The sequence below is a fragment of the Anser brachyrhynchus genome (genome assembly GCF_964034855.1).
Source record: "Anser brachyrhynchus genome assembly, chromosome: 9".
Taxonomy (NCBI): Eukaryota; Metazoa; Chordata; class Aves; order Anseriformes; family Anatidae; genus Anser; species Anser brachyrhynchus.
In genome coordinates, this window is record NC_137703.1 from 13157397 (window position 1) to 13182669 (window position 25273).

Below are 25273 nucleotides of genomic sequence, written 5' to 3' on the forward strand. Positions count from 1 at the left end.
CTTCCTGGAGGGGTTTGTCTTTGCTGTGGTCCCCAGGTAGCCTAAGAAGTCCTCCAGCATAGAAAAGAGATGAATTTTAAAATAAAAAGCATGCAGGAAGAAATAAAAAACGCTTCCTTCTGATGCGGTGCCTAGAACCGCATGTGCCACAGGCCATCTGCAGGTGTTTTGTTCCCTAGACGGAGACTGTCCCTACTACCTGAAAGGATCTATTTATCTGAGGAGGGGATACGTTACGACAAAGGCCCCGAGCCTTTCAGTATCTGCGAAATGCACTTACAGCAAGCGGTCTGTAGGAAATAAATGGAGAAACTTCATGCAGTGCCCCTGTGAGTGTGGCTCCGTGTGCAGCCTGTGGCTCGTGCCACTTTAGGACTGTCACCAGCAGGGTGACAAATTGCTGCTATGGGATTGCCGAGCATCTCTGTCCTCAGGTACAAACCACCAGACCACGGCGGATTCTGGCAGCTCTAAACTCTGCTTTGTTTCGGCTTTTCTTTTTTTTGCTCCCCAACAGGCAAATTGCCTGAATTAACTTCGAAATTTTAGGCACAATGCAGCTAATTCCCCTGAAATATCTCCACAACATAATTTGCTCAAAGCGCTCCCCCCATTAGCAGCTGGTTGGCAAATAAAGAAGTTCCAGCATTTCACAGAGCGAACCCCAACAGCACTGAAAGAATCAGGGGACCAGGCAGCAATTTCTCACCGATTAGTAATTAAGCCACAAAGACGATAAGAGACGGAGCTACCAAAACCTGGCTGCAGTGCTCCCAAGCCAGGTGCCCCTCTGTGGCTCTGCAAAGCGTTTGAGGGAAAGCTCAGAAAACAGTGAAGCCTGCTAAAAATCTGTGCTGAACGGGAAAACTGCCCATGTCCCAGCCTCCCTGCTCCAAACATCCTCTTTTTTCCCTTTCTGCTTTCCCTTCGGGCAGCTTTAATGCTACCCGCTGCCTTCCTGAGGACAGCGAGGTGGTCAGGGAGCCCCCCTCACTCTGCTGCAGCGGGCATTTCTTAGGAGGGAAAAATAATAGGTTGGCTTTTTTGTTTTGCAAAGTCAGAAACTGCATCTCAGCGCTTAAGCCTGTTGTTATGTTTTGTGTTATTCTTGGCACGCTGACCGAAGTGCGCTCGGTATGAATAGCAGAGAGCTGCAAAGTAAATAGCGTGTCCTCTGGGAGCAGCGAGCAGGGGAGGGCGGCTGCGTTGCTTAATGGATCACCCCCAGCGCCTGTTTGGGTTAGGCTTACAGTAATTGCTCCCTAGGTGAGTTTATACCAACAATTGATCATTTCAAATGGGAAAGAAGTACAAATGAGTAAGAGAATAAACACTGACGGCATTACGCAATGCAGAAGAGGTGAGCAAAAATCCCATGCAGCTCGAACACGGACCTGAAAGCAAAGCCGAGCAGAGAACAGGCGATGCTGTTTGGTTTACACGCAGCTTCTCGTGAATGCTGAACGAAGCCAAGTCCGGCAAGAAGAGAAACAGAGCTGCAGAGCCGCTTTCCAGCCTGATCTACAAAGGGCTGGACTGTCAGGTCTGAAGCTCCCCCTCTGCAAGAACAGAACCCCCAGTTTTTTTATTTTTCCCTTGGATGAGGCACTAGCATCCTCCCGGGGGTGACGCAGGGTGACACAGCATGACATGGGGTGACACGGCACAACAGGAATGACCCCCGGGGGCTGTGCCCAGCCATGGGGTGGCTCGCTGCTCATCTTGGCCATTCCTCAGCTTGTTCAGCGGAGCCACCAGCGGAGCCGCGCAGGGTTACGTACAGCAGCGAGCGGCTCTGCGTCACATCCCGAGGGACCGTGCGGGGCCGGGGGGTGAGGGAGAGGGCCCCGGGCACGTGCAGCCAAGGCAAGGTGCCAGGACCCGCCGTGTCCCCAGTCACGTCAGCCTGACAGCACCGGGGCTTCGGCTCTCCTTTCCTGCCCCGGGTGGAAACGGCTCCCACGGGAGCCCCATTTGTCACCAGTGCCACCGCCGTGTCCCGGCTGAGTCCTCCCCGCAGTGGCAGTGCCCAAAGGGGTGTTCCTGGGCAGCTGCTCAAGGTAATTGCGGGGTCAATGGGAGGTGCCAGCACGGTGACAGAGCAGTGATGCCAACCACGGGACTGTGACACCACGCCAGGAAGCCCTGCCCTCTCTCTGTTTCGCCCAGCGAGCCCCAGAAAGCACTGTGTCACTGCAGGGGACAGGTGAGGCGCGCATGTCACCCGGGTCGGTGGCCTCTGGGGCTGCCCCAGCCACATGCAAGGCTTGGAAATGCCAGGGGCTGGGGAAACGCCTGCCCTGGGTGGCTCCTTGTCACCCCCGTCCCTGCACCTCGGCAATGCACCAGGCTCGGAGCAGTGCCTGGGCACCTCTCCTGGAGCACCACAGGGAGGAAGGGCCACCGAGACTCCCCAAAACCCAGCTGTGGTGTTGGTGTGGGACAGCGGCAGGGAGCCAGCCTGGGGCTTGCTCTTGTGCAAGCAACCTGCATCAGCCCGGTGCCCTTGTGCCGGTCAGAGGGAGGAGAGCCTCCTCCGCACTGCCAGGCGGTGTTGGTTCATTCCCAGGCAGAGGTGAGGGAAGCCAGGGAACTCCTGCCACATGCTGAGCCTGCCATTACTAGGTTAAGCCACAATTAAGTCCCCAACTCTCTCTCTCTCACGTGCATGTCACACAGATGCACACACACACACACACCAGCTCAGTTTAAAAAAAAACAACAAAAACAGTTCTGGAAGTGGGTTAATGTGCCTGTGCCATCCCCTCCTACAGAAACCTCCCACTGACCCACAGTCAAAGGATTTATTTGGGGAGCGGAGCGCTCCAGCCTGGAGCCTGGCCATTTGCAGCGCAGGCAGGCCCCAGCTCCTGCCGGACAAGCCCCAGCTATGGGGAGTGATGACCTTTTTTAATATCCAGGTGCTACCTGAGAATCTCTCTGTTGGGTTAGCTGCCACAGAGAGCTCAGGCACGGTGGCAGCCACTCTCCTACCCCCCAGCACAGGGGCTGCGATCTGCGACAGCCAGCGATGCCCCAACACACCTCCCCCAGCCGCCTGAAGTTGTAAACCAGCTACAGCCTCTTCCACGTAGCTGGGAGGGGAGAAGCGTCCTTCCTCTGCCTCCTCTTCCTCCTCCTGGGAAACTACTCCTCTGCCCAGGGGCTTGCCGAGTCGTTCTGAAAACCCCCAAGGAGTCCAACCTCTCCGCACCACAACTCTTTCATGGTGAAGCCATCCCGGCGATGCAACAGCCTCGGCTGGTTCCGGAGCTCATCTCAACGCTGCCTTCCCAGATGGTTTGGGAGTTGGAGCAGCCGGGGACCGACAGGTTTCAGCCTGGAAAGGCTTTGCTCACACACGTGGCTGCTGCTGGTGCAACAGCATCGCCTGGCCACCATCATCTGTCTCCGCTGGTAGCCACCCCCGTGGCGCACACATGCTGGGATAAGCACAGTGCGTGCACAGAACAGGATTCGCTGCATCGCTCACTGGGGACAGACGTCTCATTAGGCGCAGTGATAAGCCACGCAGGGCACCGTCTTCATCTGCCCAACAGGTATGTATCAGCTACCTGTCAGTCACCATAAAAGAACACAAAACCTCCTATGGCACAGGACTTCAGTCATGCTGCAGAAAAACAGCCAAGTGGGTTTTGCGTTTGCAGCTTTATTATAGTACAAAAGGTTAAAGGCAAAGCTAGAAAAATGAACCAATTTGTACACGCTCACTGAACGCTTTTACGACAAGGTATAGCAGTAAAGCTTTTATTGCTAAGGAGAACCAGAGGAAGGCTTTAAAGCTCATCTAGCATTCAATTTTTGTTCACAAGTAACCCAAATTTAAAGCAGCTTTTCAGTCCTTAAAACCCTTTGTGGAATGCTCAAAAGGAAGATGACCTGAGGACAGCGTCTGCTCTCGAGACGGACCAGACTGATGCTCTGCATGAGGTGCAAAATGTGCCACCAAGGAATGCCAAAACAGAACCCAGCTGCCTGGCTCTGAAATCTCGCTGTTAGACAGCACGATGCTGCACAGCACCCATGGAGCCAGCCCCTCAGCTGTCCCTACGCCCGGTAGCCGTGGCACAGACAGCACCATGGACGTGCCCCGAGACCTAAGGTGAACCATGGGAGAGCCAGGAGCTGAGCCCAGGCACCTCCACTGTGAACGTCCTGCTAACTGCTGGACTGCGCTCTCCTGGAGGGGTGAGACTACAGGTAGTGGGAAACTGAACTCTCTTGGGATCCCCAGGGCTCAGGGATCTCCCTGGGATACAACAGATCAGGGCTGGCCACTCTTCTGGAGGGACGGATGCAGTCACTGCAGCTCTGTGCAGCTTTCCAGCACTGCTGCAGTCAGAGCTGCTCCCGGAGGAATCGGTGCCCTAGTCTTCGGGGATCGGGGTGTTGCAGTTCCCGTGGTAAATTTTGACCTCACCATCGCACCGAAAGTACTGGTCAAAGACGTCACTGTACCCGTGGTCCTTCCACCACGTGCAAAGCTGCCGGTTCCAGGTGCAGTCGAGCACGTGGAAGAGCTCTGGGTGCTCCATCCCCACCATGGTGAAGAAATCCTGGTCCCCAAGGTGGCCCTTGAAGTGGTACTTCTCGGTAAGCTTCTGCACCGTGGCGGGCTCCAGCAGCTGGTTGTAGAGCTTGGAGCGCCTCATGGCCTCCAGGTTGAGGAGCAGGACGCCGCTGTTGAAGCCGGGCAGCCCGTCGGGAGGGGGCTCCCCCACCTTGGTGTGGGGGTTCTCGCGGCGGTACTGCCAGAACGTGTGCCTGGGGAGAGAGCAGAGGCGAGAAGAGGGGGTCAGCGAGCACAGAGAGCGGCCACCAGCAGTCGGGGCAGGCCTGGAAACGAGAATTGGATGCACCCTGTGAACGGCTCAGAGCACCTCTGAGAACACGAAAGACTGAAATCTTGTGCTGAGACCTGAATTCTCCTCCAGGTATGCCTCCCAGGTACAAGAACAGCTTCAAGAGGACAATTCTTTTCATTCCTAGGGCCATCGCTCGATGGCCGGTTGCCTTGCCTGTCACAGAGCCGACTTCCCACCCACCCCAGGGATCTCAGCACTGTCTTCTGGTGGCTGGAGGCATCTGGCTCCCGGAGCAGCCCCGTGCCTCGCAGGCTGCTCTCTGCCTCCCCGCACAGGATATCGCCCAGACCTCAGGCCACCCTTCTTGCCCTCTCCTAAAGCCTCCTTTGTGTTTCTCAGCATCCTTGGGCGGGTGAGCTGGACACAGGACCCTGTGACTGCTCACATGGCTGTGCAGGGAGAGGAAACCACATCCCTCGTCTTAAGGCCAGCCGACCACGTGTACCCCTCGGCTGATCAGCACCACGTCCTTGCAGTGCTCCCCTGAGCCGGGAGCAGGAGCTGGCACGCCGCTTCGCTGCCACGCAAGGTGTCCGAGTGAGCCCTACAAAGTAGGTCAGGCCTGTCTGCAGGACACATCTGGGCACAGATGGGAAGGTCAGGAACAGAGGTACACCAGACACTAAGACAAGGGGTTTGGGGGTCTCTTGGATAGGCACACTACGCATCTTCCGAATTATCTGGCCCTCTACACTGAAGTTCAGCCTGCCCATGACAGCCGTCCCTATCCTCGTCACCCGTTACCAGAGGAAGGAGCTCACGACCAAGCCGAGCCCCGCTGCACGAGCTGAGGGAGATGACAGAGAAAGGGAAAGGCCGAGCTGTGCCCTGGCGCTCGCCGTCTCTCCCCATGACCGCAGCTTTGGCCCCGCTCCTCCACCAGAGCCCCGTGCGCGGCGCAGGAACCGCTCCCCGCCCTTCACACGGCGAGCAGCCATTAAAACCAACCCTCCAGCAGGAACCGCCGGACGGGAGCTCCCTGCAGAACAAGCTCAACCCCTTCTCCTTCCTGCCAAAAATGATCTCCGAGGCCCAAGCCAGCACGGTTCCCATGGAGACCTTCCGAGCAGCACCCCATTCGGGCAGCCCGCAGCCCGTCCTTCCCAGCAGCACGCTTTGAAGGCAGCAGAGGCGCAGCGCCGCGGCCGGCCCAGCCCGGCTCCCGCGCTTCCTGCGGGGACATTGTTGGCGGCAGACACAATGACAACGCCGAGCCCTGCCAGCGCCGACAGCGATAGCGCGGCCCCGCTCGCACAAAGGCTCTGCGACGGTAAACACCGAGCGGGCCCGGGCCGGCTCAGCCCGGCTGTGGCGGTTATGGGGCCGCCAAACCCAGCCGGAGACGGGCGAGATGGCTTCGACCGCACCAGCAACACCTCGGGGACCGCTGCGCGATCCCCTCGAGAGCTGTGGTTTGGGAGGGCAGGAGCTGGGCGAGGAGCATTGGGGAGCTCAGAGCCCGCAGGGTGCCCCCCAGGCGGGATGCCCAAACACCGCTCACCTGCTCGGCCGCCCTGACAGGGGTCCCCCCGGGGCTGTGCGGCAGCCCCACGGCAGCCCCGCTGGGGAGCCTCCGCTCACACAACGCCCTGCATTTAATGGGATCACGGTAGCAGAGCACGCAGCGTCGTTACTGTGAGGTGATTACAGGGAAGCGCCACATCAAAACTTGGCCTCGTTTTCAGGCTGTGCAAAAGGGCTTGAAATAAATCCCTCCAAGTAGCAGAAATATTTCTTCTTTTTTTTTTTTAAAAGACACCCGATAGCAACATCTCATTAGTTAAATAAGCACTGCCTTCAGCATCTGCAGCCCTGGGAAGGCTCAGATGCAGCAGCTCTGGCAGGCGTGATCCTCACTAGCTCATTTCCAGCTGCCAAGGAGAACAGTGTTGCAAGTTTGGGAACACACAAAATTAACTCAAGAGAGTGATTCAATTGGGAAAAAATTAGACTACCTAAGCAAGCAGCACAGAAACGTCTCTGGCTCCTTCCACAGCCCCAGGGCAGTGAGCACACCCCACGGTGCACACGAGCTGTTCCCACTTGCAGGAACTGAACTCGTCCCATGCCATTACCCAAGCAGCTTCTGCTGGGGCTGAATCCACCCCCACGAATCGCTTCCATTCGGAGGGAGTCTTCTGCCCCCAAGCCGCATCCCCTGCTAGAAGGCCGGGCAGCCGGGAGCTGGCAGAGCTTGCAGGGCAGGGGCAGCCAGGGGGGAGCCCGCACCCCCCAGCCCCGCTGTCTGATACGGGGTGGGGGGGGCAGCACTGCTCTCTCCTTCCAGCCCTAACACTTCAGGCAGAGCTACACCACGTTTTTGCACCTTGCTGTGAAGTTGTCAGAGAGAAACGCCGCTGCTGTTAGAAAGAATAAATCAAGCCTGCCTGATTCCTCTCCAAATTTGTCAGGCGCTGACCGAAGGCTCCCTGCACCTACACAGAAAAGGGGAATTTGTCTGTACACAGCTTGGATTTCACACTCAAGGGTGATAAATGCTCCCATGCTCGGAAGCCGAACTAATTCAGATGTAAGAAGATGCAGGGACATCAGCTCCTGGAACAGCTTAAGAGTCCTGACGGGTACTCCCCCACTAGGAAAATGTAAATCCAAACGTTTCATGAAGGCAGCAGTGTTCAGCTCTTACCACAACGTAGCTTGAGCAGTGCTAAGGCTTGTGCAGAGCGCCGACAGCTACATCCACCCCTCTGGCCTCCTCTCTGGATGCCCTGCGCCTTGAGGCTCACTGCCCAGCTGTGTGACCAGCCAAGGCGAGGGCTGGGACTTTGCAGCCAGCGGATGAATTATCCCAGCAGAAAGTGTGAATCCACTAATAACGACAACCGGGAGCACGTTTTATATTTCCTGAGAAATAAAGGCAGGAGAATCGGAACTGTAAAGCACCAGCACTCCCTTACTGTTTTCCATTTAGATGCTTCAGATTCAGAACTCTGAAATTTCTCACTTCGTTCAGGGTCTTCACAGCGTTGCCTTTCAGCTGGTTCAGGACAGAAAGGGTTTTTCCAAGCGCCAATTTCCCCTGGAAGGAAGACCCAGCTTTTGAACAGCTGTCTCCACGCCTCCCGGGGAAGGGGGAGCGGAGCACTTGCTGCGGGCTCGCAGCCTCATCAGGGACTGCAGGCAGCAATGCTCTTTGCATCTCAAGTGGGGAGACGAGAGAAAAGGGCTCTGCCCGTGCAAGGAGCGGTTCTGTCCTGGGGACAGACACCAGGCCACTGCAAAGACGATCTGTGGATGCTCACGGGAAAGGAAGCAAAGCACTCCTGGCGTGGCACTAGAGGGAAGCTCAGCGTGCAGAGCTGAGATCCAGCCTCGCACTCATCAGCCTCACGAGCTGCTGGGACGCAGGCTGGTTGGTACACGCAGGTCTGGGAGCAGCTGGGCTGTCCCAGGGGTGAGCAGAGGCTGGCTCAAGCCCATCTCTACATGTTCTGCTCTCTCCCCATATTCCCAGCGAGGCCATGAAAGCACTCCTCGTGCCCAAAAAGCGATGAAAGCGACTGGCAGAAAGGAGAGGGGGGGAGCAGAGCCCCAGAGGGAGGTGCCTTACAGCTCCAGAGCAACACAACTCGTTACCCGCTTCGCAATCCTTCCAAAACCACACGCTGCCCGAGCTGCTGCCAGGCTGCCTGCAAAGGGACGGAACGGCAGCCCCTGCAAGTGGCTTGCTCTAACAGGAAAAGCGTCGGGGCCCCAGCCCTGGGCACCACCCAGCCGCGGCAGCACGCTGCAGCTCCCGGCCCGGCCCCGTGCAGGACAGCAGGTCCCTGGCGAGTGACTCAGGCTCCGAGCGACGCCGTTCCCCAGCGGGCCGCTGCGCGATGGCCGAGCCAGGTAGCAGCGCGCTGCCGGCTGCGGGGAGACGAGACAGGAGCACAATTGTTCCAGCGCTTCCTCCCGGCCCCGGCCGGGGCTGACGTGGAAAAGCCATCGTCTGCCTCCAGCACGGCGCGTGCAGGAGGTGGACGGGGCCGGGGCTGGGGAGGACGGGTTGTCCCCCGGGATGCGGGGCCGGGGCAGAGCTGCAGGATGCGATGAGCACAGAGAGGCGCCGACGGCTCGGGAACCTGCCCCAGCACCGCGCCGCCACCTTCCCAGCGCTGGGCTGAGGCCAAGTGAGGGAAGGGTGTTTGGGCAGGGCTCAGCTTTCATCCTTCTAATGGTGGCCTTCCGTCCTCTGCTTCTCCAGGGAGCAGGATAGAGAAGAACATGGCTGAAAGGTGCCTCCAGGAGTGTCCTCTTCTTCAGAGGAGACAGGGCCGGGAGGAACGCAGAGACCAGCCAAGGAGCTATCCCAGCCCGCACCCCGCTCCGCTCCCTCCCGTTGGAAATCACCCAGCTCAAGTTTTGGCAAAACACTGGGACAAAATCCCAGAGGCTTGATGAACAAGCTGCCAGGACCCAGGGAAGGGGCTGCCAAATCTCAAAACAACCTTCCACTAAGGAACCAAAGCCTGGGTCTGCTGTGTCCATCCCCAGCCCCCGCAGCGGGGGAGCAGCCTGGTCAGGGCAGAGGGGTTGGGCAGTGTCTGAGCTGCCAGAAGACCCCCGGCTGGGAAGGGGGTGTCTCCTGCGGTCCCCAGCGGGTGCTGCTGGCAGCTACACCCTGTCCCCTGCTGTTTTTCCTCTCTAACCGGGCTGCCCAGTGCCCAGTTTTTGGCCGCACCCTGCGTGATGTTCTCTGCGGGAAACGAAGCTGCAGGTGCTCGTCGATGGGGAAAGCACACGTGGGCTCATCTTGGCGGTTCTGGAAAAATTGCATTAGCAGGTGCTCCGCAACAATGGGACAAGCTGCGTAAAACACACAGTTCCCCCAAAACACAGGAAAGGCAGAACTCGGTGAATCACACAGCCCACGTGGCAGGGTGATACCTGCAAAGGCCAGGGCTGGGCACCGCCCCGGCAGGATGGAGAGGAGGGAAGAGGCAAGAGGGAAGGGAAGGCCAACCCAGCACATGGGCTCACAAAGCTGTCCCCACGGAGGCTCACGCAGGACGCCGGGCCCCGCAAGCTGCTCTGGGGGCAGACCCCACTTCAGCCAAGGCAGGGCTGAAGCCACCAGCAAGCAGAAAGCTGCCAGCAGAGCCAACACCGAGGCTCCACGTGCCCTTCTCTCTGCAGCACCGCTGGCCTTGGCGCTGGGGAGGGCTCAGTACCCACACCCCCGGCAGCGAGAGACCTCCAGCAAGGGCAGGAAGGCAGCCCCGAGCCCCCGGCTGCCACGGGGATGAAAAGCAGCAGGAAACTGCTTGCTGGGAGGAGGGGAGGAGAAAGGAAGAGAAGGCATTTCAGGCTTTTGTTAACCACCAGGCTGACCGTGGCCCCTCTACAAGGGAGGGGAAAATTCCTTCCCAACGGTGACCCCGGGCCCCTGACACCGTAACAGTTCGGGGCCGTGGCTGCCAGCGCCCGCCTGCGGCCCCGCTGCCCCTGGGCCAGCAGCTGCGCCGCGCCGAGGGGCTCTGCTTTGAGGCGCTGTTTATAAACAGAGCCTGCGTGTGCTAGGAAACATCTGGAGAACAGCACTTCCAAGCATTCAAACGCAGGGCCCAGGCAGCCCAGATAAAAAAACACTTCCACCAGGACTTCCCCTGCTGGCCAAGCGCGCGCTCCTCCGGCCTGACCTCCTCCCGCGCAGCCAGCCTCTCTGCCTCCCCGCCAGCGGTCACGAGCCCTGACGGGGCAGCTCCAAAGCTGGGCCACGGCAAAGCTGCTGGAAACCGCGGCTGAAAGAGCAGGGAACCGCTGCTGGCAGACACGGCAGGGTCAGCGCAGCCAGCCGGCGACACCCTGGGGCGGGCTGGCGTGCCGGTACCCAGGGGAGATGGCAATGCCCATGAGGCAATGCCCCGTGATAACGGCGGTGCTGTTTGAGCAGAGCCCACCCTTTGAGCCGAGCTGCTCCTGAGCAGACAGGTGGGTGGTTAACCCATCACGCCTCTGCACAGAATTGTCTTCTGGTGTCCTCAGCACCCCTCGGCTGGTGCTGCCGCCGTCCCTCGCTGCCAACCCGCAGGTGCCTTTCCCACCTGATCCTCAGCAAGAGGTAAGAGTGTGGCCAGGAAACCTCCCCGCAGCCTTCTCCTCCTCTTTGCTAAACCCAGCGTGTGGCAGGCAGCCGGCAGAGCCAGGTGCCCGGAGGGGAGCACCAGCACAGCACCAGCACAGCACCAGCACAGCCCCGGCTGCACAGAGGGACGCTCCCCTTCCCCACCAGGGTGCTGCCAGACCTCGGCCAGCAGGAAAAGTCCTGCTGCCCAAGGAGGCTTTGTAACAAAGTGGCCCTTGTCGCTAATTGCTTATTTCCCACGTGCAAATGCTAAACCCTTTAAGGAGCTGAGGGGGCAGGTTCAGTACCAGCCTGGGCCGGAGCGCCTTAGCTCAAGCTGAGCAGCTTGTGTAACCCAGGAAATCCCGGCTTCGCCCTGCTGGGGAGCACGGCTCGCCCAGGGGTGTGCAAGAGCCGCAGTGCTGGGGTACTGCCTTCCACTGGAGGTAAAAACATCACCCCGGGGCAAAGCAGGTGCCTCCAGCCCCTCCATCCAGCCCACACACTCCGCCACCACCATACCTCGCCTGGAAATCCTGGTGAATTGATGGATCGAGTTCCTCAGTGAGGTTTCAGTAATTCCCTAATAAATCTCCCATGTAACGCACAAAATTATGTCTGTACAGAGACAGCCTCTACCAGAAGGCGGTCTGCATGCCAAAGTCGTAAAAGGCCTGGTTTGGGGCAGGAAATCCATTCTGGATGATTGTATTTCTGCGTGGACATAACAGTCCAAAAACGGGCTCACTGCAACGGCTAATAAGTAAACCACCTGAGAACGCAGCTCATCAGCTGGTGGTCAATGAGAGCACGGTTCTCCTCTACCAAACGTGCAAAGCGCATGCTGGCCTGCTTGGGGTGCTGCTGGCCAGGAGCACGCTGCCCTTGCTCCTCTCCCAGCCCTCACCTGCGCAGGGCCCCGCGCTCCCCACGCCGCTCCTGCCGCCTCGCCGTGCTCCTGCGGGGCTGCTCCCTGGGGACGGGAGCTGCAGCCTGGCAGCACGCGGCTGGAGGGCTCACACCAGCTTTTTTTTTTTTTGCTGCCAGCACCCCTGTCCTGCACCAGCACCACCAGGCTGGGGTGGGATCCACGGCCCCAGAGAGGCAGCGATCACAGCCATCCCCTTCCCGTTTCGTGTACGCTCACCCTGCTGCTGGATCCCAGGCTCTGCCCTGCAACTGTAGTCTCTGCTGGACGGGGACAGTGGCCTCACCCAGGAAAAGGGCCGAGAGGCTGAAGGACTGTGGAGCTGCAGGGAACCTGGGGGAAAGCCGCAGGGATGTACCGCAGACAGGGCTTAGGGACACGGGGACCTGCTGCAGACAGCACAGCACAGCACAGCGCCCTGCGGCTCCGTTGCAGGCTCTCTCTGAACGAGGCCACGCTGAATTTACGACGTACCAACTGCACGGTGATCTCACTGCTAGACAGAGCCTTTCCTGGAAGTCCTGCACGAAGCCCCCGCAGCGGGGCACCCCGAGCCCAGCAGGAGGGAGCTGCTCCCAGCCCTGGCCACAAGGAAGCCGGGGCAACGACCGCAAGCCCCTGCCTCGTCCTCCCTGCGGCGCTCAGGCACGTGCTGCCGGGGACGGGCGCTTGGGTGCCTTACCCTGACACACCCAATTGCTGTGGTTGTTCCAAAAAAAAAACCACCGTTTGTCATGCCCCTATCTCAGAAGGCACAGGAATACGACTAATATTATTAATAGCTTTAATCCTACTCGATGCACGTTTGTGGTTGTTAGATCCTGTTAGGTTTATTCATTATTTTAAATGATACTTCAGCTTTGGCTGGTAATGGGAGTGAGTGCAATGGGGCTAATACATTAGTGATGTGCACAGATGTAAGCAACGAAAACCTTTACCTTCTGGGATTTCAGATATCAGAAAGTAACGCTAAATTCCCAAAATCAATTCTGCTGCCAATTCCTTCCAGGTTCTGCTTGTTCTGTAATTTTGGCTTTTTCTTGGTAGCAATTGCCAAAGAATTCCTAGAATCGTTTCACCCTCGCATCAAGCAGAAGTACCTGCTACAAATCAATTCAAAGCCTCAACATGGTTTCAAATCCGAAGTGCAAAGGGTTCGGCTTGGCTCTGGCTCCCGGGGCTGTGCGCAGGCTGCCACGAACCATCAGTGCCCCTGGCAGCAGTGGCATCACCATGCCTAGGGGGACAAAGGAAAGGCAAAGATCTCATGCCTTCTCCAAGAGGGCACTGAGAAGGACAAAGCTCCCTGCTCCCCCCGAGCAAAAGCACTTGGAAAGCAGCAAAGCCTCCAAATCGGGGCACCCTGCCTGCAGGAGGGGCCCATGATGCCAGGAGGTTTCTGGCTGTCCCCAGCCCGGTAGGCCCAGCTGGTTTGCTGGTAGAAGTGCCAGGGTTTCCCTCACCCCTCCAGCGGCAGAAGGGGCCCGGGAGGAAGCAGAGTGGGGTCTGGCCCTGGTAGGAGCAAGCACAGGCAGAAAAGCACAAAAACCTGTGTGACCAAGCTCCCACCACACCTACAGGGCTCCTGCTTGGCCACAGCCAGAAACAAAGCTGCTCGTCCTCTTCCACATGAAAACGTGTCCTGTTTGAGCTCTTCCTAGGTTTTAGGTAGGAGCAAAGACAAACGGCCTGGCAGCCATAAAAGGATTCAAGCGTAGATCCTTTGCAGTCCCTTTGATGTAGATAGCCTTTCCTGCACGACAAACTTTCACAATTTCCAGCACTGGATTTCCAAGACACCTTAGGCTTTTATTAGCTTCTTGGCTAATAAAATAATAATTCATCAGGGCCAGCACTGAGGATCTCACCCCGCAATGCCAAGGGGGGGTCTCGTGTGTGTCTGCTGTGACATTGGCAGCTCCAGGCCCCCAGGGACATCCAGCACCGGCGGTCAACCCCAGCGCTCCCTGGCTGCGCCGCCTGGATGTGGAGAAGAGCCACCAGTTGCCCTGTGCCAGCAGGCTGCTCCAAACGCGCCTGCGGAGGTTTTGGGAGGTCCAGAAGAGCAGGGTTAGGTGGGGACAATCCCTGCCGTGGGCACACCACACCGGCGGCCAGATCTCAGGGCGTCTCTGCGCCGTGCTTTGCAACCACCGCAGCCAGCAGCCGGCACTCCCCGGCAAGCAGAGGGCTGCCAGGGAGGCTTCCAGGTCCCCCTCGAGCAGCGGTGCCGCACCCCGTCCAGCCCTGGGGCGCCATCCCCGGTCTGAGGCCGCTGAGGGCAGCTGTGTCACCAGTGCCACCAACCTGCTGCAGCTCACACGCCACCGGGGTGATCTCTCACCAGGAACCTCAGGTTTAAGCCTTCTGTAACCTGAACGCTTCTGAGAGCGTTCAGAACATTTCTGGGAGTGCCGCGGCGTCTCCCCGCTCCTCTCAGCCGAGGGGCTGCTTGGACGCTGCAAGTTTCTCCCTTGGGCACCTGCCAGCGCCCAGCTGCCGTGCCCGGGGACACGCAGAGCTGGCAGGTCCGGGCTGTGGCATCCTCCTCCCCCAGACGCCCTGGCCACGTGCCGGCAGAGACCCGCGCCGTGCCTGCGTGCACGTGGGCGCACCCCAAGCCCAGTCCCTGCAGCTCACGCCTGATCGTGCCCCATCCCCTCTTCCAGAGGGGTCACGGTCGTGCCAGGCCATCCACGGAGAGCCCCCAGGGTCCCGTGTGTCCTGCCGGGCTGCTCCCCAGGCCAGGCACAGATCTGCTGCACGCCCTGGGGACACTTTGCCTGCCCACCTGAGAGCCGGCTGCAGCTGCAGCATGTGCCTGCACGCTCCTTAGCAGGGCTGCTGACAACCGAGCACAGGAGGGTCTGTTCAGGATCTGGCACGGGAACCCCAGTGCAACATAAACATTTATACGGTACATCACCACCTGCCCTCTGCAGTCTGGTGAGCAGGACACTGCCAGCACGCTTCAGCAGCTGAAACACTGCAGGGGACAGCAGGGTTTTTAATTAAGATTACGACTCCGCAGAAGCACTTGCTTGCATGGGAAGCCTTTTGAACCAGACAAACTTCAGATGCAGATTTTAATATTTCCATAACACCACTGACATTGAAGCATGAGGTCCTGCTCTCGGCCATGGCCAGGCTCCCACACAGGCAGGCACACGAGCAGACAGACGTCAGTGCTGCGCAGAGGCTCTGGCCGCATCCTGAGCAGGAGCAGGAGCCATCCGAAAGCCCACGGGTGTGCAAGAGCCTAGAGCACAGCACCGAGTGTCCTCAGCTCCCTTGGGAGCAGGGGGTAACCGCGGGTACCCAGCCCCTTGCAGGATGAAGTCCTGCCTCTGCAGCAACTAAAGCCCAGCGTTTGCATTGCGGAGGGACAGGGGATCGTTTTGCTCACAGCAACACATTTTTCCAAGACAAACAGCGCCCGGGCATTGTTTCAGCATGAGTCAAACGCATGGAAACACTCCAGTGCCATCCTGTTTTGCTGTCTGGAGGTTTCCCCCTACCTTCAGGATATGCCGACAGGCTCTGGGACATTTCCTATCTCCTGTTCTCTTGCTACCCCATTTCCCGTAAGCGCCTGCATGCAGCGCTGCTCGGAGCGCCGCCGCGGCAGCCGAGCGTCGTGCAGTCCCAGCCCGTGCCTGGAAAGCACAGCCTGCAGCCCGGCAGCGGGCAGGCAGCCGGAGGGAACAGCTCTGCCTCCCCGAAATGGCGTATCGCTTAAAAAAATGCCCGCGTGCACACATTTGCGTTCTCTGACAGGCCAAATAGGTAGCGAGCGTTAAGACCGAGCATCTAACACGGCGACCTGATGGATCTCCATCTGTCTTCCCACCACCGTGTAGCCAGGGGAAGAAGGCACACGGAGCTTTCGCTGTCAGTGAACGGCTCCCGTGTGCCTGCCAGCCCGCAGCTCTGAGAGCAAGAAGTGGCTCAGGAAAGGTCTGAGCTCCTCGCTGCCTTGCCCTCACCTTTCTGACGCTGTGCCCCATGCTGCCCAGCCTGCTTCCAAGCCCTCAGTGTTCAAAGCGCAGCCGTGGTTCACGCTGCTCCTGCAGAGCCAGCCCCACAGGGGACAACCCGGCCCCGAGTGCCGCGCGGAGCACACCTCCCGTGCCGGGGAGCAGCTGCAGGGCACCGGCACCTCCACCCCCACCGCTCGCTGGAGACATTTCGAGCGTGGTGGGGGAGCAACACCGGGATAAATTCCCTGGGGCAGAGCTGGTGTCACGGAAAGCTGCACCAAGTGGGGAGAGAAAAGCAAGGGGTCATCGAGAGACCCCCCAACGGCCCCCATCGCCCAGCAGCACTCCCCCACCCCCCAGCCACCTTTCCAGCGGATGCTTCCGACCTGCGTGCGTGGCAAATCACACAGCTCGAGCTGGCACCTCCGCTTCACGCCTAGAACACATATTTAACTTGCTAAAAATATAAAAATAGCAAAGATTTTTTTTTTTTACAAAGACACTCATGCTTTGCCAGCTCGTGTTTTTGCCTGGAAGTCCTTTTAGGAAGGAGGCGCGAGCCTCTCGGCGCGGGGAGCCCTGCGGGGGAGAGGCGGCGCGTTTGCACAGCTCGCCCCACGCGGGGCGACCCGGTGACGAGAGACGGCAGGAACTTGTTTTCACGTGGAGAGCAAAACAGCACAACAAGGCCAGCACAACACAGCCAGAAGTGACCCAGCGCATCAAAGCTGCGCCGACAGCAGGCTCAGCCCCAGGCGCGGCACAGGTCTGTTACCGCTGGGCTGCCTCGAGCCCCCTGCCTGCAGCAGGAGGCCACAGGGCAGGGGTCTGCCTCAGGTCAAATAATCGTTGTACAACGTTGTTCGGCCCTGCCTTGCCCCTGCCGTGCCAGAGATCTCCTCCTTGAGCCGAGCACCCCGCAGCTTCACCTGGTACCCCTGGCATGCCCCCTGCTACAGACCGCCTCCAGGGAGCCAGCCACCAGCCCGGCTCTCGCTATGCACAGAAATACTGCAAAGCTGACCCGTGCCCGGGCAGAAACGTGGAGGAGTAGCACCTCGGGCTAACTGCAGGCGGAGAAAAGCTTCCTTCGCCCTGCTCACTTAACTGCCACAGGCTGTGCGGCTATCAGAAGGGGCCTGGCCTGTTGGGCAAGGCAGGCTTAAGCTCACAATCCAACACAGCCCCAGCACAGTGCTCGGCTGTAGCTCTTCTCTCTCTCTTCTATTTAAGCCCTAACAATTGGATGTAATTAGCTGGGGCTGGATTTACCATTCTGGGCACCAAAATCCTGCCAGGACACCCAAAGCGGATACAGGAGCCCTCTGTGCTCTGGGTGTGGTGTTGCCTTTCAGAGAAGACACCTCAGCCTTCGCCATCCCTCGGTCCCCACTCGCTGCCAAGCCTGCGAGCCAGGAGGACCCCGGAGATGGCTTTTCCCAGCCAGGCACAGCGGTGATTTCTGCAGCATGAGCAACCAGAAACACTCTCGTGAGTACGCTCTCATTTGGCTTCTAGGAAACGATCAGTGGTGATTAATAACCACATGGGACACCAGAACCGAGCAAGGCTCTCAGACTGGAGACACCAGGACAAAACTCGTATCCTAATAACAGTGCTGTACAATTTGCTCTAAAGCCACAGTCCTGGGAGAAGCCATGCAAACTTCAGCTCCATCCATAAATCACTTAGGAAAAAACCAAACTCGTGTTTGGGAACAACCTTATATCATCGAAATGTCGCTGAAACCTTGGTGGAGGGTGCAGAAAATGATGTAACTTGGCAAGCTCTATCCCTTTCCGCTGACAATCTGTTTTCTCATATGTTTAATATAAAGAAAATGGGAAATGTCCAAATCCCTTTTCTCTGCTCAGCATGATTCACTACCTCTGCCCCTGCCCGCGGCGTGACCTTGCTGGGTGTCGGTCGCATGTCACCGCTGTGACAGGAGGGACTGGGTCCCTCCTGGGGACAGGGCTGTGCTGACCGTGTTCGCGGGCTGCCTGGCTCTCGAGCGAGGAGCAGCACCACTGGGTGCCACGGGCACTGCTGGCCAGGGAGAGCATGGCACAGCCCGGCCGAAACGTGAGGCAAACGGTGGGGATGAGGTGCGGCTGTGAAACACGGCCAGAAGGGATCACGGCCACGCTGGGGTCGGCGGAGAAGGCAGCTGCCATGGGAGCACTGGCCCCGGCCACCTCCATGTGCCCGCCTCCGCTAACGAGGAGTTATAATTAGCCAGCAGCAATCCTGCTGCTGTGTCAGCAACCCCTGTGCACAGTGAAAATCTGGTCTCCCTCATGTGCCCGTCACAGCCCTGCTCCCCCGACACGAGGGATGCCTGAGCTTCTGCCCAGGACGCCAGCTTCACCCCCTGCTCCGCAGGTCAGCGCAGCGATGCTCTCCGTTCCTGGCCTCCAGCAGCTTGCAGGCAGCCCTCCGGCTCCTGGAGAAGCGCCTGCATGGCTGCTTGGCCAGCAGTCCCCTCCTGGTGCACTGTTCTCTGTGTCCAGCCTCGTCGCACCCTCCGGATGCCTGCAGGAGGCCGTCCTGCAGCAGGCGCGCACAGCACTCCCTGCCCTCTGCGAAGTCGCACTCGCTCCAAGCTCAGCCTTTGCCTAAGAGCGTTGCTGGACATGTCTTAGCAGGTTCAGTTATTGATCTCCTTATTAAGGCTTCCAGTGGGGAAAGATAAGGCAGAGAGAGCTCTTAAGCTTTTTTTATCTTTCTATGAGAACATTTCCATCAGGATTAGCAAATCTGGCCAGGCTATCTCAGACGCTCAAACTCGGCTCAGCTGAAAAGTCATTAAGGCATCCTGAGTTCATGATCTGATTCACCCTGGATTAAAACAAAAACGGAGGTTCATCCTCGGCAGGATACATGTTAAATTCAATCAGTGTATTTAAGTACCACCCCGAGCTGATATCTGATCCCACTCAGCACAGCACCTGCTCAAACACGAACCTATTTCCAGCCGTACTATCCCCGAGGGCTAGAACCTCCTGCGATGCCTGAGAACAGCTCCAATTCACCCCTCCTCTAACTCAGTCCAACTGCGTTGCATGCGGCGGCCCGGGGAACAAAGCGAGCGGCAGCAGATGGGGTTAAGGAGAGGCCCCGCGCTGGGGCTGCGTGTTACCAGCAGCTTTTAGGGCAGAAAGCTGGGGCTGACTTTTGCTGAAGACACGTGTGCTCCGGCTGACGGCAGAGCCGAGTTACGGACCCCAGCAGAACGGCACAGTGACATGTAACTAGTGCTCGCCCCATTGCCCACCACCCCCTGCACCTCACACCCCACGTGCCACAGCACCTTCGCCCCTCGCTCTGCGAGCCCTGGCGGAGCTGTGACCGGCCCACGGGACACACACTGCCCGGCAGCCCCTCGGTGCAGCACGGGGGCTGGTCCTGCAGCACAGCACAGCGTGAGCAGCCAGGAGCCCGCAAGTCTGTGCGGGCATCAGCTGGAGCAGAGCCCTTCACCTCCCGCTGATCCTGCCCAACGTCTGTGTGTGAACAGAACCCCCTCCAGATTGCTCAGCTGGGATTTTGCCGAGCGCACGTTTCACACCCGGCACAGAGAGCACGAAGTAAATCCTCAAGCACAGCTGGAACGAATCCACCGCCAGCACGTTCAGAGGCGGCGGCCAGCTCCGGAGCTGCACACGACCGACGGGACAGCAGCGCCCAGCTCCCACACCGGGAACGCCGCGAACAGCTGAGCCAGGCCTGGCTGCTGCTTTCAGGACCTGAAGGTCTTTTCTGGGAGTGACGAAGTCCCAAAGCCTCCATCAGCTCTGGGAGAGACCAAAACATCTGCACAGCACACCACGGGACTGCAGGCGTCCCTGCCCATGGCAGGGGGGTGGAACTACATAATGTTTAAGGCCCCTTCCAACTCGAGTCATTCTGTGACTCCATCTGCACGCTTGCAAGCCCAGGTCATCAAGAGGAGTCCCCCCTCAGGCTTCTCTGGGTGAACACCTCTTCAATACAAGGTGCACTGCAGCTGGAAACAGCACCTACTTGTTCCTTAATGCCAGGACAAGCAGGGGGGCAGATACTGAAGGACCCACAGCTGCACCATTTGTGATCTATGTGACGGGACATCCGTCTCTCCAACGTGCTGGTCATCTTTGGCATTTCCCAAAGGTTTCCTCACACGTAGCTCAAACTCACCGCAAGTAATGGTAGAGCAGGCAGACTGCTCCGCTTATACCACATGCCAGTGGGATTCCCTGAATGCTAGCTCAGATATTTTGTGGAAAACATGGGTGGAGAGCAAAGAGGGGAGCTGGATAGCAGGATGCAAGGCAACCACACTGCTCAGAGCCAGGCCTCAGGCAGTGCCAGCCACCAGACCGCATGGTCACCTTCATCAGGCTAACACGATGCACAAGTGTGGCTGAAAACGCACTTGTCCCGGGTCCCCCTGGAACAGGAGGTGTCACCTCTGCTTGGGCAGAGCAGCATTATTCACAGCCAAAACCTCCGAACCCCAACATGCAAGCTGACATGCCAAACTTCAATCAGCGCACCTGAACAGGAACGGCTGGGGAAACACACCTCTAACAGGTATTTTGTGCATCTATTTATGGATTAGGCACTCGTTATCAGGAACTTGGCTCTGAAAGCCTTGTGACTGTGTGAGAACAAGGAAACCACAGTGGTACTGTACACTTTGTTCGGACTGGCCTACAAGTTTCAGATTAAATTCCCCTGCAGGGATTACAGCAGGAAGACTGCTTCTCCCCAGACTTTGTTCCAAAGGCTGATCTGAGCTGAACAGAAAACAGAAAGCCACCCACTGCCCACCCCCTTCTCCCCACGCTGGTGCCCTGGGCACGCTGCTGTACCTGTACACCGGCTGCATTTCCCTCGCAATCCCGATGACAGCTCCTTCCTTGAAGTTGTCGAACTCCTCAAACAGGTCTTGGATGTTGGTCTTGTACTTCAGGTCCAAGTCTACCTGGATGATCTGCGTTATTTCTGAAAGCACAAGGAGGAAAAATGACTAAGGCAAAACAAAATCTTGACCAGCCATTACCAATGGCGAGGCGAGGAATTACACCCACCGCGGATCTGGTGGGGTCAGCCCAGTGGGCAGGACTCAGCTGATTCAGGGCAAAGGCAGCCTGGCTGCCGCCTCTGTCCAAAGCTACCAACCTTCACCCATCACGACGGCACTTACCAGTTTGTATTTTAGGTATGACTGAGTTATGAAACCACTTCCGGTAATGTTCTGTTTCTATCAACCCCCTCCTTTCTTCCAGAAAAATGGTTTTGCACAGGATTGAAAAAAGCAAGTAGCAGCTTCGACGCAGCCTCCCCAGCGAGTATTTTCTCCCTTTCTGGAGGTGTCTCTGCAGAGGCACACACCACCCCGCACTCACCTTACACTATGTACTTCGAGAAGCACTACAGTCTCACCAAGTGTTCCCCACCTCCAGCCCACGCAGCCAGCCCTGCCTCGAAGTATGAGAGCAATTCCCACTGCAGACACCGTCAGTAATTCAGGAAGGCGCACTGCACCTCAGGGGCACCTGCACAGGCTCACGAGCTGCCATGGGCCTGACATGGGCTTCCCCATCTCCCAGCCTCGCCTGCGTGCTGAGAGAAATGGGAGCCCGTGACGGGCTCCCCCAGCCCTGGGCAAAGCCATGGTCATCTTCTGGCCAGCAAAGCTCAGCCCTGCCTGGGAGCCGTGCCGGCACGCAGCGAGGTGTGCACAGCACGACGAGCAGTGTCCCACGGCCACCGCGTCAGGTAAGGCCGCAGCTATTTATGTGCTACGAAAGCCAAGAGCACGTTGGCCGGGCTGCTCAGCGCTAACTGGATTAAAAAGACGGTGTCAACCTGTGTCAGTCCCCGCTTACCTCGTGCAGGTGCCACGGCAGCTTTCTGCAGGCCAGATGGGCCTTTCATTACCACTATTTCATAGCAATTAGCAAACGAGGCCCTCATCCTTCCTCCTGCCAGTTATTTCCAGACAGGAGGACGTCACCGTGCTTGCCACCCCTCTCCCCACCAGGGCCGCAACATCGGTGAGCGCCCAGGACCCAGGAGGCTGGTGCTCTCGGAGAGCCTCCTGGTGCAGGGACGGGCTGCTCGGTGTCGCCGTGCTGCTGGAGGCAGGAGGAAATCGCTCGGTTTTCAGCCTCCAGAGCAACTGTTGGGACTGGAGGCCCAGAGCCGCCGACAACGGCCAGCCCCACGCAGCTACCCGCCAGCACAGGAACCGAACTGCTCCATTCCAGATGCATCCATCACTTCACGTTTGTTTCCTCCAACCACTGGGCTGTGCAGCGGCTCTGATCTTTTTGCAAATCCTGCCTTAATCCCGGGCTCTCAGCACTTGGCCATATCTAACACGCTGTCCCCAGTTAAGAAGGAAAAAGCCCCGTGAGGTTAAGCGAGAAATATACTGCTTAGTCAGTGAAGTACCCGAGCAGAAAGATAAATCACACAGACACAGCACCTGAGCTACAATCCAGGCTGTATCTCAATTTATTTTCTTAACGTTCATCGTTCTCTGCCTGCTGAAGGGGAAGGCTGCACTCCCTTCAGCCTGCAGAACGGCAGTCCCCAGGCCCACCTGGTATTTACCAGCACCCTAATCCTCAGTTTGCAAAGATTTAAAAGCCAGGCGGAGTAATTCACTACAGGCTAAAGCAGGTCTTGACCTGAAAGCAATTTCCCTCAGCCTTCCTAACCGCCTCAGAAATTGCTAGCACAATTCAGGCAGATGAATAGGCAGGGCAGAGAATTTCTGAAACGGGGACGAGACGTGTATCCCAAACACCCAAATCTGATCCCCGTTAAAGCTATTCCGAAGCTAAGCCTGAACCCCCAAGCAGTGCAAAACCCCAGATCCCTCACACTGCTGCCCTCGAGGACACCCAGACCCGGCCACAAAGCCACGTCTTGCAGCTTGTTCCATCTCGCACCGCGGAGCGGTCGTGCTGCTCAGCAGACAGACATCCCAAAGGAGAAATTCATCTCCCAGTGCAACGCGAGGAGGCACAGCCCCCAGAAAAAGCTCAGGCGGCACCAGGGAGGGGAGCCCAAAGCGTTAGAGGTGCTGCAGAGCCAGGGAGAGGGCCGGGGCCCCTGTCCTGCTCTGGGCAGCAGCAGGGACCGCTCCAGCACAGCTCAGCCCAGCGCAGCAGCCTTCAGCTGGCTCATCAGGTTTCAATTAAATCAACCGCAAGGCACGTCATCTGATTGTTCTCTGCAATTACAGATGAGCACTAACTGCAATTAATCACAACCGAGGATGAAAGCGAAGCTCTGGGGGGAAGCTCCAACTCCCCTTCTCCTCCATTTTCCCAGCCCTGCCCGCCGTGGCACCAGCACCCTGTGCCGGTCCCCACGCTGTGCTGGCAGAACCCCCCGGGGAAACACTACCAAGACAGACCCAGAGAGCACAAAGTACTTCTCCCTCTTTTTTTTCTTTTTTTGAAGCAAGCATTAATGACAACAGTGGGACGAAGCCGAGCACGGGTACCGGCGCTGAGCGCTGCTTTGCCAGCTGCAGCTGGCATGGCCAGACTGATGGCCGAGACGATTCCTCTGCCATCGCTGTCTGCGGCTGGCAAGGGGCCAGGCGCTAATATTTCTGATTTATCCTCGTGTTTTGTCCTCTTACCGAGCACTTTGCCCTGACTGCTGCGTGGGGGTGGACAGATCACATGCTCTTCTTCTCTTTCTGGCACAAACTGCTTGGAGGGGCCCAGCTGGAAGCGTGCAGAAACCCTGACAGCATTTTGCTTGGAAAGTGCGTTTTCTAGCTTTGCTATGATATATTTTACCCTCTGCTCCATTCAACTCTGGCTCTTCCAGCCACTGCACATAAAGAGGAGTTAAGCCACTCAAAGCAGAGAAGATCTCCATTAGTAGTGACAGTTTTATGACACAGGCTGGCCCCACTTAAAGCTTGTAATTTTTTACTGCAGCCTCGTAACAGCAACCCCAGCAGGGCTGCAGCCTGGGCTTGGCGCTGCTCAAGGCTTGCGCAGACTCCCCCAAGCTACGGCCCTGCAGACTGGGACACATCCTCACCGCAGCGCCAGCGCCGATGTTGCACCTCTCAGGGCTCGAAGCCTGACTTTGCCACGCCGACTCGAACCTTCCAGCTCAAATCCTCCCTCCAGAGGTGGATGACTCCAGAGGCGGACGATGGGCTTAAGGAACGCCCGGTCCTGCCGGGAGCTCCTGCTCGCTGCTATGCAGAAGCGAAAGCCAGCAGCAGTGCCCAGGACATCTCACAGTGACTCCTGGCTGCCAGAAGAGAGGGAATCAGCCTTGTGCCAAAGCAGGACTCGGGAGAGATGCTGGCACAGAGCCTCTCGTGCAAGCACTCCCCCCTTTCTGAGCCTTGCTCCAGCAAATGGATGCTGGAAGTCACTCCCACACGTCCTGGTATCCCAAGTCCTCCTCCAGCAACCAGCAGAGCTTTGCAGGCAGGACAGGCCCTCGGGGTGCGTGCCCAGGGGCATGGCGTGTGGCTCGGCTGCTCTGAGCAGCGCTGGGAGCACCTCTGGCAGGAGGCAGCTTCTGGAGCGAGCCCGATGCAACGCACCCCCTAAGAGCCAAGTGCTCTGCGGTAACAGGCAGCGTACCCCCAGAAACTGAGGACACGTGCCTGGCAGCAGGGGTGCGCAGGAGGAGGTGCTTTGGCCAATCCAGCTGGAGCTCCGAGGATGCTCCTTGGCTCCGTCAGCCCAGCGACACGCTGCACCCCGGGGCAAACACCCTCCGGAGCTACCGGCCCAGCCCTGCAGTGGGTGCTGCTGCCCCAGCCCCTCCTGCCCTGCAGTCACCGCTCAGTGCCCACGGGCACCTGGAGCTGCACAGCCCCGAGCCTGCCCTTAGCTAGGACCGCTTTGCCCCAGTCCAAGCTTTGCCTGGATTTAAAACGACAGAAAAGGGGATAGATGGAAGGTCAGGACACCAAGAGGAGATGCGGGAACAGGAGCCTGGGGTAGCCGCCACGCAGAAAAGCCCGGGGGCCCAATTCCCTCGGCTGCTCTGGGAACACCAGCAGCACCACGGCTCCAAACCCTCCTCTTCCAGGCAAAGAGAGCCAGATCTGGATCACCGGCACACCTCCACCACGTCGCTCTGCAGAGAGGGGAAACGAGTGGCAATAATAACGACTTGTGTCAGGTAGCAAATCATGGGAAGGAGAGCTGCCACCACAACGCAGAGCCCCGAAGCTGTCCAGTAGATGCCATGGCCTTAATTGCTGTTAATTGAGCAGTGCTTTGAATAGCTTTGGACTAGAAGACGCAAGAAGATTGAAGCGTCCTGGAGCTGGTGCAGCTCTGCAGCTGATCGATGGGCTCTCTGCACAAGCTCGGCTCCCTCATCGGAGTACAAAGCCCTGCCCGCAGCAGAGCTGCTGCTC

At 58.3% G+C, this 25273-nt stretch overlaps 1 protein-coding gene across 2 annotated transcripts in view; it reads right to left on the bottom strand.

Annotated features, from left to right (window-relative positions):
* Positions 1-3654: 3654 nt before the first annotated feature.
* XXYLT1 (xyloside xylosyltransferase 1) overlaps positions 3655-25273 on the bottom strand; it is a 42520-nt gene continuing 20901 nt past the window's right edge. For both annotated transcript variants that reach the window (XM_080604924.1, XM_080604925.1), the window contains 2 exons: positions 20721-20853; positions 3655-4785 (listed from right to left, as the gene is read on the bottom strand). In XM_080604924.1, the coding sequence (XP_080461050.1) occupies positions 4389-4785; positions 20721-20853 (530 nt within the window). In that variant the 3' untranslated portion in view covers positions 3655-4388. The remainder of the gene's footprint in view (positions 4786-20720; positions 20854-25273) is intronic.